General features: G+C 39.3%; 1 protein-coding gene across 2 annotated transcripts in view; it reads right to left on the minus strand.

Annotated features, from left to right (window-relative positions):
• The window catches only part of PTCHD4 (patched domain containing 4), a 166692-nt gene extending 161699 nt beyond the window's left edge, over positions 1–4993 (minus strand). Inside the window, exon 1 of one of the 2 annotated variants that reach the window (XM_040982993.1) lies at positions 4534–4993. In XM_040982993.1, coding sequence (XP_040838927.1) covers positions 4534–4959 — 426 coding nt within the window. In that variant the 5' untranslated portion in view covers positions 4960–4993. Of the gene's footprint in view, positions 1–4359 lie in introns of both variants that reach the window. The other variant, XM_040982992.1, reaches the window with a different exon arrangement.
• Positions 4994–17543: the final 12550 nt, after the last annotated feature.

A 17543-nucleotide genomic window follows, 5' to 3' on the forward strand; every position in this document is an offset into this window, starting at 1 on the left:
TATGTCCAAAGAAATACTATCATGGGCCTGGTGGCGTGGCCTAGCAGCTAAATTCCTCGCTTTGAATGTGCCAGGATCCCATATGGGTGCCGGTTCTAATCCCGGTGGCCCTGCTTCCCATCCAGCTCCCTGCTTGTGGCCTGGGAAAGCAGTCGAGGATGACCCAAAGCCTTAGGACCCTGCACCCGTGTGGGAGACCCTGCACCCTCCCACCCGTGTGGGAGACCCGGAAGAGCTCCTGGTTCCTGGCTTCGGAAATATGCAGCTCTGGCAGTTGCACTCACTTGAGGAGTGAATCATCAGAGGGAAGATCTTTCTATCTCTCCTCCTCTCTGTATATCTGGCTTTCCAATATAAATAATAAATCCTTTAAAAACAGAGAAATGTTGTCTTAAGATTCAAGAAAGTTTATTTCTGTTCATATTCCTCATTGTGCTGTATTGATGTACACACTGGCTTCACATTAACATTTGTTCATAGATGTGGTTGTTAATTTATTATAATGAGAAGGACAGACTGTAGGTTAATTAAGTCTACTTCATTCCTTTAGAACCTCGTTCCTTTAGAACCTTGTGCCAGGGTTTTGGCCTACAATAAAACAATAAAAGTACAATAAAACTATCTCTAGGATCACATGTATCTGCTTTATTGTTATTTACCCCATTTTTTTTTCTCCTTTAGCCAAAACGAAGAACTGGCAGATACATGGGAATGATTACTGTCATAGGGTAGCCAGGTTGAAAAGTCAGGTGATCCTGGAATACTTAAGAAGCACAAAAATACTAACTGCTTGAGTTTCTCGATTAATAATGAAAATATTTAAGGGAATTCAGAGTGGTCCTTGCTGAAGCATTTTGAATGCCTTTCTTCCTCTCATCACAACTTTAGTATCAACAATAGGTTAAATATTTTACTGAAAAATCCAACTTGGCCAAATTGTATTGCTTTAAACTTTATGTATGATAAGAAAGCTTTAATAAATGCCTATATCACTCCTAAATTTGTGAGGTCAAAGCCATCTTATGGAAATTTGAAGACCATAGGCCATCATTTTTAAGTAAGAGTGTACCACAGAGTTTAAAAACTATATTATTTTGTGATATTGCAGTATAAATTAATAAATAGGTGAACACAGTAACGGATGGCTGTTCATTGCACATTTTATGTACTACCATGTCTAGCAGTCAGACTAGTGTGAAAAATGATTAGTATAAAATGGATATAAGAGATGACCCTTGAGACTCATCAGGGATATAGCATAAATGTTACATGAAGCAAATAATTATACAATTCATATTATATAGGTTTTGGAACCTCAAATTGTGGTGTCTTCTCTACCAAAGCTTTTGAAATCCCATGCACATTTCTCATCCTCTGTGGTATTCTAAGCTGACTGATATGTTGTCATATCAACTTTATCTAAATCTCTCTTTGGATTTACATACTTGATAACTTTCTTTATGTCTACCTGTCTTGATCATCTTGTCAAGATATTCATGTTTAGCACAAGTTCTAACCCTTTCTGTGCTCAGGTTAACTTTGGTATATCAAAGGTATTTGGAAGATGTCCTTTTGATTTTGTAACTCAGTGTTTAAAAACCTACAGATTATCTTTCACCTCCTAGCTACTGTTTCTTTTATGTCAAGTGATTGCCACATTATCCAATCATTTCTACTTATTCTGCAATTTCCTGTCCTTCTGATGCCTGCTAACTGGTTGCATTTTTCAGCAATTGAAACTTTGCATATTACCTAGAGTTGGAAAGAGTGGTGAACCATGTATGCTAAAGCAGAATAAATTAGAGAGTTTAAAAGAATATACATAAGAAAAATTTCCTCAAACTTTGCACACCAGCGATTCTCAAACTTGAGCGTGCAGCAGCGTCACACAGGCATACCTTGAGAACCTGCATAGACATGAATTATAGCAATTTCCAAATAACACAGAATCTGAAACAAAAGCAATTTCACATTGCCCTGTGTCAAGGTGTTTAACCCCAAGTGTCCCTGGAGATCCTCTGTGACAATTCTAGGCATAGATGATACTAATTAAATATTTTGTATTGTGCAAGTATCTGTGACATTACCTCTGGGCCCTTGAGAGAATTAATTGCTGCCAGACATTTCATTTATCTTAACACATCCTGAGGACTCAGAATGAGTTCATGTAGAGAAAGCCAAACCAACAGATTTGAGGATACAAAATATTAGAATATAGCAGCTTGAGAACTTTCATACCCGTGTAACACTTTCGTTCATTTGTGATCGATAGAATAATGCTATTGTCAATATACTAACTTCTGCAGGTTTTTTTTTTTTGTGGTTATCCTTGACTCCTGTAAAGATGTATGTATAATGACCAATTAACCAGTCAAAAGTTTTGATGTAGCAGCTACTACAGGCCTAGCAAAATATTGGCTCACTGGTAGTCCCCACGATGGCAGTCCCTGTTAGCAAGTAATCTTGGGCGAGAATGTTGACATCTATCACTTTTAAGACCTGCAAGAGTTAGAATTTTGCTGTTCTCACACAAATTCTGACTCACGTGCCTAGAAGAGTAATTATTGGAGCAGATCCAATGATTATTACATGACTGGATTGGCTACCTCATGGATTTTCACCGTAAATGTCGCAAGGATATCTCCAGAGAAACGAAATTTACACAGTGCCTGATTCTACAAAGTTCTTACACCTGGAAAGTATTGATGGAAAAACACAGTAAGAGACTCAACTCACAATGCATGTTAATTAACTGAGACTACAGCTCAAAATAAGTTGATGTTGAAATACATCATAGTTTCATACTTTCTTTCTTTTTTTTTTTTTTTAATTTCCAGATACTTGTCAAAGTAAGAATTCAGTTGAAGGGCTATGAGCTAGGAAGATTACCTCTCCACCACATCCTTTCTTTAGCAAGCAATGATATTGATGGCAAAGGATTTAGGAAATGAGAAAGCATGCTGCCCAACCACACATATCCATCATGCGCCCATCAATAAGTGTGAAGCAGGCAAAGCCTTACCTAGAGTTAAAGGTGATGAATCATCTGTCTAGGTTTAATAACCTCAAGGGGATGTTCAGCTGTGTAAAGCTGAAACTTTTCCCAGCCTCTGGATCCATTTTAAAAAGTGTACCATATGAAAAGGAGCTAGGTTAGGGCTCCTAAAGAATCTCCAGTTTTTAAACACGTTATATCTTTCTTTACAGGAAATATTTTTTTATTTTCAAAAGATTCCAAAGCTATCTTAATTGTATATAGATGCTGACTATCTAAGCAAACAAATAATGGTTTTTCAATGGTTTCTCATTGAAGCTAAGATTCCTCCTGTTCCATTATTTCCACAGAAGCACACTTATCCTCTCACATCTTAGAAGATTTCTTCTTCTTGGGAAACATCTGTCTTGGGAATTCATGGTTGTACAGCTCCTGAGCATGTACAGGGTCAAGCATACAAATGGTGCAGTGACTCTCGGAAGTCACATTTGTCCCTGAAACTTCAGTCACCTGGAGACTGCATGCCTCATTGCCTGCAGCAGCTCCAACCTGACCGTGGAGAATGCGTTCAGAAACCACACTGGAGGAACACAATTTGAATTGCAGGTCTAAAAAGAATGCAATATAGTTAGTGCTGAAATAGTCATTCTTTGCAATATTGGCTGTGCATTTTTTTTCTGTCGTTATTGGGTCGTTATAATAATCTTGTTCTGGTTTAGATATTTTATGGAAAAAGGAGAATAACAGCAATGAACACATTCAGATAGATACAGTTCCTTACTTTTATGCATTTTTAAAAAAACGCTCCTTTTGCTGTGTAAACTAATAATCACCTAATTCTCGGAATCCCTGCTACATTCAGAAGCCACTGCTCTCAGACACACATTCAAAGGGCACCAAAATGTACAAGCACCGTACATGGCCAAACCAAGTGAAGCTGAAGATGTCAACAGTGGATACAGCACCAGGTGGATGTGTAATCAGTAATAAGAAATACATTGAGCCCCGTATGAAAAGAAATCCCCCAAACTGATCAGGATTCCCCCACCCCCCTCCATTCACTGATTTATTAACCCTGAACAAAGATGTAATTGCAGGGTCTCAGAAACTTTTTTTTTTTTCATTTTTGTTTCGATTCGTTTTGGCATTTATTTTGTTTGGCATTGAATTTCTTTATATCTAGCCGTACCATTGATTGCCTGTTTTCTTCACTCAGTTGTCCATCTTTACCCCCGCCCCCAGAAATGAAAGAAGCATCCGCTTCTGAGTCTTAAGGATGAGACCTCTGCATTTTCTTTGCTTGTTTAGGGCAAGAAATGAAGTGCTGCCTCTTTAATTGGCAGAAGCATGCAGGAGGAGCATACCTTTAATTTAGTGTTGGGATACCTCACTTGCACCCTGGCTGTTGTCTTATTGGAGACGGCAGCCTGCCTGAGATCCTCTAGCACTGAAATAATATCATCCAGCACGCATTTCTTATCCTGATTTCTCAACACACACAGATGGGAAAAAGTATAATTATAGCCCTTGTGGTTCACCTTCATTTCCAGCACGGCTCGGTGGGTCTGCAGGATCCCCTCAGCCTGGAGCAAAATATTGTCCCCGGGTGGGGAGAGGAGGATCACCCTGCCATACCTCCCAGGGGTGTGTAAGTCCGAATAGAGCTGGCTTTTGGACTGGTCCAGGGGGAAAAGGCTGCTGGCCAGGCTGCGCTCGATCTTGGCCAGGCTGTGGCTGGGAGCGACCAGGCGCTCCAGGTCGCCCTCGGGCTGGAAGCGGTTGAGCGCGCTGAGGCCGAAGGTGATGGTCAGGACTGCGGGCACGGTGAGGAAAAAGACCGGGTGCCGGCTCACGCACAAGCCCAGCCTGTGGCAGAACGACTGGAGCCCTCTGCGAAGCACCTGCCGCAGCATCCTCCACCAGATCCAGCTCGCAGGCGCTCCCGGCCGTCTTAAAAAGCACATGTGACATGTGTAAGCGCTGGGCTACCCCGCTCTCTCCCATCCCTGCCCCTCGGGGCCAACCCCCCTCCCCATCGCCGCCGCCTCCCCGCTCGCTCGGCGCGTTCTTCCCCCCTCGTCTCCCTCCACCCCTCCGTTCCCCCAACCACTCCGCCTGGTCTTTCCCCGGCCCCACCTCCATGCGCGCTCCTACTACTCTTTCAAACACTGCAGCAAGTTGCAGCAAGGCGCGCAAATATCGGCAGCGCGCGTGGGGGCGGCGGCGGGCGCTGCGGGGGCGCCGCGGGGCCCACCCCTCCCCGGCCTCCCAGCCCTCGCCTCCTCCCGGGCTGCCTCTCACCGCATGAGCAGCGTTCCCTCGGTCTATCCCTTCATCTCGGTGCTGCAGTCCCCCGGCCTCCCTCGCTGGAGGTGGTTCCGTGCGGAGCGTCCCACAGAGGTGGATTTCCTCTCGGTCTTGGTGGGGTTCGGTGCCTAACTGGAACCATGTGCCTCGTTGTTGTAAGAAGCAGACATGTGCCCCGTGGGGGGAGGAAGGGAGGCGGGAGAAGTGAAGGGCAGGAGCAGAGATTCTTTTTAGGGGTTGGATGGGTTGGGGGGGGGGAGAGCGAAGCTTGCTTGCTTTCTTTTTTTTTCTTGTTTTTTTTTTTTTAAGATGCTAGAAGTTAATTTTTTTTTTTTTTAAGATGCTAGCAATTATTTTTTAGAGTTTTGTTTTCTCTCCTTCGGGCCCGAATGAATGGGAAAGGAAATGGGTGAAGGCGCTGACTGCCCATTGGAGCAGAAACAATTAGTGGCCAAGCAAGGGGTTGAGGGGGTGGGCATGAAGCAGGGGGCTCCAGGGCTTCAAGTAAGGGCAATCTTCTTGCCCTTCCATGTTGTTGGAACCCTCCCATTCTGTTTTGTTAACCAAGGAAAAAGAAGAAAGGATGATGCTGCATTTTTAACATACCAAAGAACATGCAAAGGATTTATGTGCAATGTCTTCCACCCTGTCCCTCCACAGCCTGATCTCCAGCAGTGGAAGGCTATGCCTTTCTGTCCCTGGTCCACTGGGCCTCCCTGCATCTCATTCATTGCTCTGGTGATGGGAGAGGGCGTGTTTGCATATAGAAGTGTGGTTTTGGAGTGTGTGTGTGTGTGTGTGTGTGTGTGTGTGTAGGGTGGTGAAGGCCCACAGGCCATATGTGTTCTTTCATAAAATAATACTAGTCACTTCCTGTGCTTTCGAGGTTCAAGGGTAGAAAGTTCTTAAAGTTGATTTCAGACCGCTACCCACCATTTTCCTCTTCATCTTTCGCTTAGGAGCACTTTTTGAAATTATCTAATTTAGAATGCCTATTGTCTCCTGTAAATAGAATTCCAGAAAAAGAAACCACTTCTGGAAATACATCAGGTGATATTTGGGGGGGGGGGTTGTTAGTTGGTCAGGATAAGGGAGATAATACTCATTGATGTGGGAAAAGCCAGCTGTCCCTCAACAACAACAAAAACGAAAAACAAAAAAACATGTCAGCCAAGTACAATTTCTGCCTTAGCACCAGAGTAAGAAGTGAGGAACTCTCTTGGTCAGGCCAATTCCAAACATTATTAATGTGAGGGTGTTTAAGTGTGTGTTTGGGTTTTATTTGTTTGTTTTACATATTTGAAATTTTCATCAGTTCATACTAAAGAAAGGATATAAGTAAAACTTGCGAATGAACTATGCAGTCTGATTGTGAACTGGAGACCTGCTTTCTGAAGTTTCTGCTCCTTTAGAAGCTAGTTCATAGAGAAGAATGATCTTCAGGGGATGTGGCAGACTCATTCTTCTAAAAGCGAACCAAGAGCCTGTTCTTCGTAAGCTGCTTAAAGAAGAATCCATCTACCCATACAGACAAGCTAAAAGACTCATCCTATTAATAGAGGACTTTTATTTATTTATTTTTGTTCTAGTGGAATTGATTCTTCATTTAAGAGGCCAGTGATACAGCACGGAACTCAGAAAAGGGAAGATGCTAAAATGCTTACGGTCAGAGTCAAGCATGATGTTATACAAAATTAAAGAAAAATTCTGTCCATGTACAATTGAAGGTGACTTTGATGATCATTCAGTTTGAATTCCTACTGAGTACATGAATAGCTTCTGTAATAACACTGGTGGTTCTCCACTTAGCCTATCTTGGGCATTAGCCACAACTAAGAACTGATTTTTCTCAAAAGCCCATTCTTTGGTAGACTGACTTTCCTTGGGTGCAGCTGACCGCCTTCTCTGCAACATTGATAGACTCACCTTCCCTCTCTATTAGCGGGAAATGGCCTGTTGGCATCCAGCTGTCAGATCTTCCTATTATTTCATGCAGTGCATACTGTTAGTGCCATGTGATGGGAAATTTCAGGCCCTTCATCAGAAGAAATGGGTCACACTCTATCAAATTCAATTTTCTAAGAAATGATGATTTTGAAAAAATATGCAGTAATTAATTTTAGGAACAGACCCCCATTCAATAAACTAAATGGCTCATTTTAAAAACAAAGCCACTGGGGACTACAGGGAATGAGAGACTTCAGGGTCACACTTGAAGAGCTGACCAACGTTGGAAATCTATTCTTTGACAATTAAATCTCCCTTGGTAATGTCAGACAAACTTACTTTTTTTCCTCTCAATGAATAAATGTTTCAGAATTTTTCTCTTCACGCTCATTTGTCATATTTCCATCAATACATTAGATATAGTGAAGTGAAAGATCCCAATATTTAATTAACTAAATAATATATGATACTTACTTAAAATGAATTACTGAACTACTGTGGTGTAAATACAAATTATAATGTTAAGATTATAATGGCATGGACAGATGTCCACTGAATGTTCCGGGGCAAGGTGCAATTCTGCAGTATAAAACCACTTTAAAAAAACCTGTGTGTGTGTGTGTGTGTGTGTGTGTGTGTGTGTAGAAAAAGGCTGAAATATTTGAGTTTATTTTGAGATGATGGAATTTTGAGTGATTTTTTTTTTAGATTTATTTTTTTATTATTTTTTATTGGAAAGGTGGATATACAGAGAGGAGAGACAGAGAGGAAAATCTTTTGTCCGATGATTCACTCCCCAAGTGAGCGCAACGGCCAATGCTATGCTGAGCCGAAGCCAGGAGCCTCTTCTGGGTCTCCCACGCGGGTGCAGGGTCCCAAAGCTTTGGGCCATCCTCGACTGCTTTCCTGGGCCACAGGCAGGGAGCTGGAAGGGAAGTGGGGCTGCTGGGATAAGAACCGGCGCCCATATGGGATCCCGGGTGTGCAAGGTGAGGACCTTAACCACTGCGCCACCGCGCCGGGCCCACGTGATTTTTTTTAAAAACTAGATTTCTCACTTTTAAAATTTGGATTATAAAAAGCCTACCAAGAGTGCAGGTTTTTCCTTATAAACCACACTCAAGTTTCTAGTTCCCTGTTGTAGTAGTATGATAAAGTAGGCTCATCAATGAAACAGTTTGGATATTTTATTATCCATTGAATTCACTTTTTATTCAGATTTCCTTAGTTTTTTTTCTCATGTCTTGTTTTTCTGTCCCAGGATCCCCATCAAGGACACCACACTGCTAACCCTCTTCTGATTGAAATGGTTTCTCAGGTGTCTTCATTTGGAGAATCTTGACAATTTTGAGGAGTACTACTTAGATGTAATATAGATTCCCATAATTTTTTGGAATACTTTGCCTCATGATTTGATAGAGGATGGAGGTTTTAGAAAGGAAGAGCATAAAGTGCCATTTTCAATACATTATTCTATGAGGGTGACCTGTTATTTTTGACATGAATTTTGATTTCTACTCAGAGTAATGTGTGCTACAATATTTTCTGTCTTCACACTGTATTCCTTGGGGTTAGAATAACTATGCTGAGTCTTTACTAAAGCCTGGTGTGTTACACTCTGCCTGTTTTTTTTACCTTGGGTGATAATTCAATTTTGTTCTCTCAACTTTTCCAACTGTAGACATTGGGATTGTGTCTGTTGACTTCTGCATCACTTTGTATATAAAATGATTCAGGCTTTTCTGTTCCTACAAAATGTTCCAGACTCACACTTGTGCTCATATCCTAGAATCAGCCAATTCTGTAAGGAGCCCTGCTTTGTCTTTTTGGAAGACATTTTCTAAAAAGATTTGTTGTTATTAGAAAATCAGTTATACAGAGAGCAGAAGAGAAAGAGAGGAAGATCTTCTATCCATTGATTTACTCCCCAAGCATTCACAACATTCTGGCCCAGCGCTGTAGCGTAATGGTTAAAGCCCTTGCCTTGAATGCGCTAGGATCCCATATGGGTGCCTCCTGGAGGCCCTGCTTCTCTTCCAGCTCCCTGCCTGTGGCCTGGGAAAGCAGTTGAGGATGGCCCAAAGCCTTGGGACCCTGCACCCGTGTTGGAGGCCTGAAAGAAGCTCCTGGCTTCCTGCTTCGAATCGGTGCAGCTCTGGCCGTTGCAGAGCTAGCTTGGGGTGTGAACCATTAGATGGAAGATTTTTCTCTCTGTCTCTCCTCCTCTCTGTATGTCTGACTTTCCAGTAAAAATAAATAAATCTTTACAAAAACAGATAGAATTATTTTTCCATAATGAAAACATGTTGATTTTTATGGGAAAATATTGTCAAAGGGTAAGAGGAAAAGCATAATCACTTAGTTTGGTTACTCTAATCAGCTGATCCTAGTTACTGTTAAGAATTCATAAGTAAAGATAAATTATATGTCACAAAGAAAGAAAGATGTATACATAAAAATAAATGGAACATTAGCAATATTCCAGATCAAGCTACAAAAGCAGTAGAGGGTATTAAACTAATGATAATTCTTATGACTATGATTTCAAATAAAGCTTACTGTAAAGCTAAAAACAGTGGATTTAGTGGCCAGTTAGCCACAGCAGTAACTCCAATGTTTAGCCCTTACAAGATTAATCTCTCCTAATACACATACATCAATACTAATCTGTGTATTGCATACCCAACTTGAAATTCACCCACCTGTCCTTTTGAAGGATGGGATCTCAATGGAACTGGATTGGGCTTCAGGACATCTGAGGTCTAGACCAGTTCCACAATTTATTCCATATAAATTTGGGGTAGTACTTTCCAGTCAATCAGCCTCAGTTTCCTTATTTATATACTTGTATTGCTTTAGTACAGCTCTTCAGATCAGTCATAGCACTATGATTCATCAATGTGTTTGTAGTACAAATCGATGCTGTAATAACAGCTATTATTGAAAAGGGTCTCCCAAACTAAGTAGTGTAAAACAATAAGTTTATATGTTTCTCACAGTTAATAGTTCATTGTGGGTGTTACTGAGCAACGTGAAAAAGGCAGAGTTCGAAGATTTTGGTTCCACAAAGTCATTCATTACCTTCAGCTGGTGGCTTCCAAAGTCATCCTTGACTAAAGACATTTCTTATGTAACCAGCTGCATAGTGGAAAGAACTTACATTGAGTACACCTTGGAGAAACCTGTGGCCTGATCTGAGAGCAGCATACATGATTTCTTTATGCATTTCTCTGAGTAGAATTTAGTCTCCAGGGAGGCTAAATAATGCATTTGAACTGTGTGCTTGAGACAGATGAGAGAATGTGTTTACTCACCATGGAGCAAACCCTCCCAACCCTCTTCCTGTATCCTCTTTCCTGGCATACTCCAAGTCCGTATTAAGTACCCAAAGCTAGCATCTGATCCCCTTCTGTCAATGTACACCAGAAGTTTTCTGTCCAGTCAAGTCAAACAGGGCTGGCTTGTAGGCTTTTAGGACATGCTGTTTTGACAGCCTTTAGTGATGACTTTGCCTGGGATTAGGCACATCTCTTGACTAAACTCTGGTATTCAGGAGGGGCAAATCTGAGAGCTAGGTTTTAGAATCAATGGTATTTTGAATGCATCCAACTGAAATTGGTTAAAAATAATACATTTCCTATGGCATTGAACAAGATGTCCCAAAGAATGGAAGGGTAGCATAGAGATGAAAGATGTTATTAAAAATTCATATTGGAGGCTGGCTCAATTGGCTAATCCTCTACCTTCAAAGGCTGGCATTCCATATGGGCTCATGTCCCAGCTGCTCCTCTTCCCATCCTGCACCCTGCTTATGGCCTGAGAAAGCAACAACGGATGACCCAAAGCCTTGGGACCCAGAACCTGTGTAGGAGACTCAAGAGAAGCTTCTGACTCTTGGCTTTGGATAGGCGCAGTTCTAGTCATTGCAACCATTTGAGGAGTGCATCAGCAGAGGGAAAATCTTTCTCTCCATCTCCTCTCTGAAAATATGCCTTTCCAGTAAAAATAAATAAGTTTTTGGTTTTTTTTTAAAAGAATCTATCATTTTTCACTTTGTGTTGGTACCTAGAGTGTGAGCTTTGCTCAGGTAGATTTCCATAGGCAGCACATCGCATTGTAGCAGATCCTGAAGGAAGCTGGCTCAGCACAGGTATTTCTTCTAAGTAAACATCTCTCCCAAAAGACCCCTAACAGATTTCTTCCCGTGTCCTGTTTCCTGTGCCAGTGTCTAAGTCAATCACTGGTGAGAGTCATGATAACATTGTAATTGGTTTAGACCAATCTGGAGTCACACTGAAGCTGGGAATGGGGCCAAGTTCTTCTCTCAACACATTGTCATCTGGGAGTTTATTTGGATTTGTTTTGTTTATTTTAAATCAAAGTTTCTTTTTGAAGAGACATAGCCTAATGGTAGGCATGTTGGATATTGGGCAGCTAACACTAATTTTAGTGCTGACTTTTTCACTATGAAGCTGGTATGTTACAAGAAACCAAGCTTTCTGAAATGAAAATAAAGTTATGGTCAGAAATATTGCTTTCCTGATTTTTATTTTATTTGTGTTAAAAAGTTTTATTTTTTTTTTTTTTTTTTTTTCTTTTTTTTTTTTTTTTTTTTTAAAGATTTATTTTTATTATTTTTTCATTGGAAAGGCAGATATACAGAGAGGAGAGACAGAGAGGAAGATCTTCCGTCCGATGATTCACTCCCCAAGTGAGCGCAACGGGCCGATACTATGCCAATCCGAAGCCAGGAGCCTCTTCCGGGTCTCCCACGCGGGTGCAGGTTCCCAAAGCCTTGGGCCGTCCTCGACTGCTTTCCCAGGCCACAGGCAGGAAGCTGGAAGGGAAGCGGGGCTGCCGGGATTAGAACCGGCGCCCATATGGGATCCCGGGCGTGCAAGGCGAGGACCTTTAACCAATTGCGCCACCGCGCCGGGCCCTAAAAAGTTTTATAATACTACAATATTTCAAATGGAAATGTAAGTGATATTTCATAATGTAAAAATTATGTTTCCTTAAATAGGATGCAAATATATCTTATCTTCCTAGAAAACATACTATTTCTTTGTAGCATATCTATTTAAAGGGGAAGTCACTGATCAGAGGAGTTCACATAAACAGTGCTTCTTAATAAAATTAATAAGTATATATAGGTACTCATTAATTGCTAATATAAAATTCATCCTACCTAAGACTGTGAATCAAAGCTGGCTTGTGTTTTCAGTCCTGTTACCATGTTGTGACATAAAAATGTACTTTGTGAAAAAATATATGACTTTTGAAAGTTTTGCTTGAAAACAAGCTTCCTTTAAAATTCCATATGTATTAACATTTCTGAATACCTCTTTATATCTCATTTATAAATGAGTCCTAAGCACAAAATTTTGTTAGAATTACTGTTTTTCCAAAGGCTGAAAGTGGTTAAAACCCTGGAGATTTCCTATGATCAGATTCTACATTTGTGGTCACCATTCATTGGTTTCTGGGTTTGCTTACCCACTGTATCATTTCAGTGATTTAACTGATGAACACTAAGCCTTGCATTTCTATCATGGATTGATGCTTGTATGATAGAAGAAGGTGATTGTTGACTTCCCTTTCAGTCACGCTGTCATGATGTCCTGCATTTTTAGTTCTTTTTGTTTATTTGCTAAATGGGTTACCTATTAACAACCTATTGATTTATTAACCTTTGATTCCATAATCGAAATTCACCCTCCCTTTTCTGGTGATTGAAATATTTGTACATATTTAATATAAAACCAATGAGGAGTGAGAGTGACCCAGGGGGGAATAAAACATCCTGTAATATTGGTTTGAAAAATGTAGACAGACGTTTGTAATACTGTGACTACAGAATGAATAGACTGAAGATTAAATACTTCTGATAAATTATAGTATGCTACAGAATGTTATCAGATTGTTAAAGTAATATGCTGGTTTGTAAAGATTACATTCTAATATTGGAATAAGAAAGCCACACAATTTCTTAAATTCCAATTTTCTTCTAAAATCCAAATGTACTATAAGTCAAGTAGTTTCTTCCTACCAAACTAACAATGATTTTGTCAAATACTCTTTTTGTTTTTTCCTTCTTATCTTCCCTTAAATATGAACCATTTTGCTTTCAAATGTTCTTAACAAGGGCTTATTCAAATCAGTCTAAAAATATAGCTTTTCTCTGTATGAAATCAGTAGTATATCTGTCTGGTGTGGTTTGCTATAAAACTACACATCTTTCAAAGAGCTTGTGCTTATGTTTAAGCCAAGCTGTTGGTAAACAAGCTGTGCTTTGGGTGGCATTAGTGCGCCCATAGTGAAGCCTGCTCTCGAACACTTACTTGACCCTTAATTAACCTTGTGCTATATTGACCATCAAAATGAATACTTATCCCTAACCAAGTGCTTCTCCCCCTTAAAACCTGGCAAAATTAAGAGTTTTAAGTTGACACTGTTTGAGTAGATGCAGGCACCAGCTGCAACAACAAAATGCATGTGCTCTTCTGCAAAGCAGTAGAGATATTGCTCCTTCATAGAGCTCCATGTTTATTACTGCCAAATTAGATGTCAACGTACTTACAACACTGAAAAAAAAGCCACAATAGAATAGTAATATCCCCATGTTCTGGTAATGGTGGCCATATTCAGCAGTATAGAGGAAAAGGCAATAAAAGCAGTGGAAAGATATGGTTAGGGAGGGATATGGCTCACAGCGCTCAGTCTCAACTAGTTGGGAGGAGTATTTGACCACTGACATTGTTTAAACTGAAAATATGAGGTAACAGGGTCCAGGCTTAAGCCTGACGGCATGCTCCAGTCTGGAACTGGAGCTCCTGACTGCATTACCAGCTCTGATAGCTCACTCCAGTTTCCTGGAAATCAGGCTGTGGGAGGTGGTGATGATGATTCTAGCATTTGGATTCTTGCTACCTATCTGGAGGACCTGTAATGATTACCCAGCTCCTGGATTCAGGAATGACTCAGTGGATGAGTGTTCTGGGTCTCATTCTCTCCCTCTCTCTCTGTCTGATGTCTCTTAACTAAATTAATTAAAAAAGTAAAAGCAAAGAAAAAAATATAATAAACCCAGAGTTTCTTTGTCTTCTTTCTTTAACGTTTCTACATGCTTTCTTTGCCTATTTCTGCAGTGGAGTGCTACTCCCACCTCACCGCATCCACATCCCTGGCATACCACTTCTAGGTTATACAGCTGCAATTCCAAGGAACTTCCCCTTTGGCAAGAGTGCATGCTTCTGAAGACATTTGGATAGAACTCATGATCAGTCTGAGATCATATTATGAAAGGACCAATTGCTTTAATCAGGATTTTTACCTCTGCCCTTTATGACGATTATCCTCTGCTCAAAATTATATAGAGATTAGAGAAAATAAATAGGACATGATTCCTGTATAAAGGAGCCTGCACATAAGTTTATTCCAAATGGAGTTTTCTTGTTGGAAAAAAATCTTCAGAAAAATATGAGTAAAACTGGAGAACAAACTCAGAATAAGCTTGACATTCAAACTTTGGACTTCAGTATATCTAGCAAAGCGAATTCTCCTTCAAGTTTGGGGAATATTGTCTGTTTGCCAGTAAAAGCAATATGAAAAAAATGAATTATTTCCATGGAAAGATGCAAGAATGAAGAGTGGGTCTAATTTGATTGCTTGAGCTACTAACAAGAATACCCTGGACAAAGGTAAGATGAATAGAAATGAAAATTAATGAATAGATTTGAAGATTATGTACAACTGAAAATAAGTACATTTGGAGACAGATTAAATGTGGATGTGTACTCTGCAAACAGCATACCTTGTGAACTCACTTCAAATAAAGACAGAAAGAATTCCTAGAGTGATGACAATGCAATATGATAGACATCTGGACTCTGCAGATAAATGCATGTTCAAGTTTCCGTCTTTAAGTTGTTTTATACCTTTGCCTAGGTATTTAACCATTCTAAGCTTTAGCTGCATCATTTGCATAGTAGGATAATGAAGCACAAACTCATAGGTTATCATGAAAATTAAGTGGAATAATGGATTGATGGCACTTAATATTTAAGTATATTAATAGAATGTGCAAATTACATGATTGTACTTTTATTGCATTATTGCCTCTTCTTTATTTAACAAGAATAAAGTAAATAATTTCTTGAAAGTAAAATATATAATTAAACTACTTTGTATGCATTTAATAACTGTTTAAAATATATATGGTAATGCATAGGTTAAAATTTTAGACATTAATGCCACAGGAGAGAAATTACAATAATTGTCAGAGAAACATAGCTGTATTACTATATGATTGAATATTATGCTAATTGTTTTATATTCATTATTTATTACTAAAGAATTCTGGAATATTGATATCGATATCCACTTTTACAGATATTAAAGTAAGGCTCAGAAATAATGACCACTGGAATTTGGAGTCTGGCCTGCATACGCCAGAGCCTGCCTTCATTCTGACAGTCTGCTGGATGGAAGAGTTTTCTGTGTTTGTGACACACCTTGGATGTTACATTATTAAGAATAATTGTTCATGTATTGACTTCCCCCACTTTGCTTATTTAAAAATTCCCACTTTCTGAGTCAAATTTGCCATAGGCAGGAGAAAGATCATGATTTCCACATTTTCCCATCTTTGGTAAAAGCAATGGGGGCAAAATGTTCTATAACCAGAAAAATTCAGGAAATGAATGTGAAAGGAAAACATGAGAACTTGAGAATCAAGGGGGAAATGTGGTTTATGAAATATTGCTGTTGACTGTTTTGTTCATTTCATGCTTCTTTCATTTAAGCTCTGAGGTATTTGCCAAAAAGAGCAGTCTTCATAATTAGCTCTCTACTCTCAGCAACTCGCTGGGTTTTGATTTGTGGATGGTAATGATTTCCTAAAGAAAGAAAGGCTCTGTGACCTATTTCCTCAAAGAACAGTAGATACATTCTACAGTACACAGTGATGTATAATTTCCTATTTGTGTATCTTAATCAAAGAAAAAAGCAAAATAACATATTGATACTGCGAGAAGCAAAGATCTGCGACTGTCAGTCCTATTCTCAAAGAGCAAATCGTGTCATGCTTTCTAGCATGTTTCTTATTGTTGAAGATTTCATTGTGTCTGAACAATATCTAACAGTTTCATCTCAAAATTATGCATTTTAGTCCTTTTAATTGCCTCTTAAATATCCTCACAAAATTGTCAATTAGTATCACAAAATAACTTTTAACTACTATTCTCTATAAAAAGTAACAAATATGCGTTGTTATAAACATTAAAATGATTGTAACCAATAGTAAAATAAGTTATCATTTACAATTATTGTAATATGGATATAGTGTAGATTTACTCTCGTTTATTTAAAACATTTCTTTACTGGTATTTATTTGGCTTGGCTCCAATTATCTGCCTTTATGTTATATGACATGCCTTTATAACTAGCTGCCCTTATAAATTAGTAAGGAAGTAGATTGTTACTAATTTGGAACACATGCAAAATTCCTTAGGAAAAATATAATCTCCAGTATTTTATACAATTTTTGTTTATTTTTTTACGCCTTAGAAGACATACTAATAACTTTATTCTAGAAAGTTTGTGCCAACTTATTTTTTGACTAAAACAGATTGGCAAACTTTTCCTGTAAAAGGTCAGATAATAAATACTTTACATTTATGGGCAGAGAGAAAATAAAGGCTATTAAATATGTATTTATATAACCAGAGAGAGTATAAATTTTATACTCTTTCACAAAGTTCAAAGTATAATGCTAATATAGAGTACAATTTTTGGCAAGGCAGATCTGCTAATAAGAGGAATGAATTTTCTCTATGTAATAGCATTTTGCTTGATTTGGAATGGTAGGTAAAATAATGATTCTACTCCAGCTATCCACATCCCTATCCTTGTAATTTTGTCTATGTTGTGTAAACAGGGGGGATATTTCTGCTATAATTAGCATCAAGGAGAACAGAGTAGCCTGGATTACTCATGTGGGCCTAATTCAATCCAATGAATGCTTAAAAGCAGAGAATTCAGACTCAGATTAGAGAGAAACAAAAAATGGAGTGGAGTGGTTAAGGAGATTCGAAGCATGAAAGGTGGAGACATGGAATAATCACAGGAACTGAATTTGAACGAAATCAGTGGAAGGGTGAAGGGGAATCAATCCCGGAGCCCCCGGAAGGAAGCACAGTATCGCTAATATCTTGATTTTAGTCTCATGAATCTCTAATCAGAACATTCAGTTGAGCTGAACTAACACTTTCGACATACAAAACTGAGATAATAA

This window comes from Ochotona curzoniae, unplaced genomic scaffold (assembly GCF_017591425.1).
Source record: "Ochotona curzoniae isolate NIBS_2020 unplaced genomic scaffold, NIBS_Ocur_1.0 contig_3819, whole genome shotgun sequence".
Taxonomy (NCBI): Eukaryota; Metazoa; Chordata; class Mammalia; order Lagomorpha; family Ochotonidae; genus Ochotona; species Ochotona curzoniae.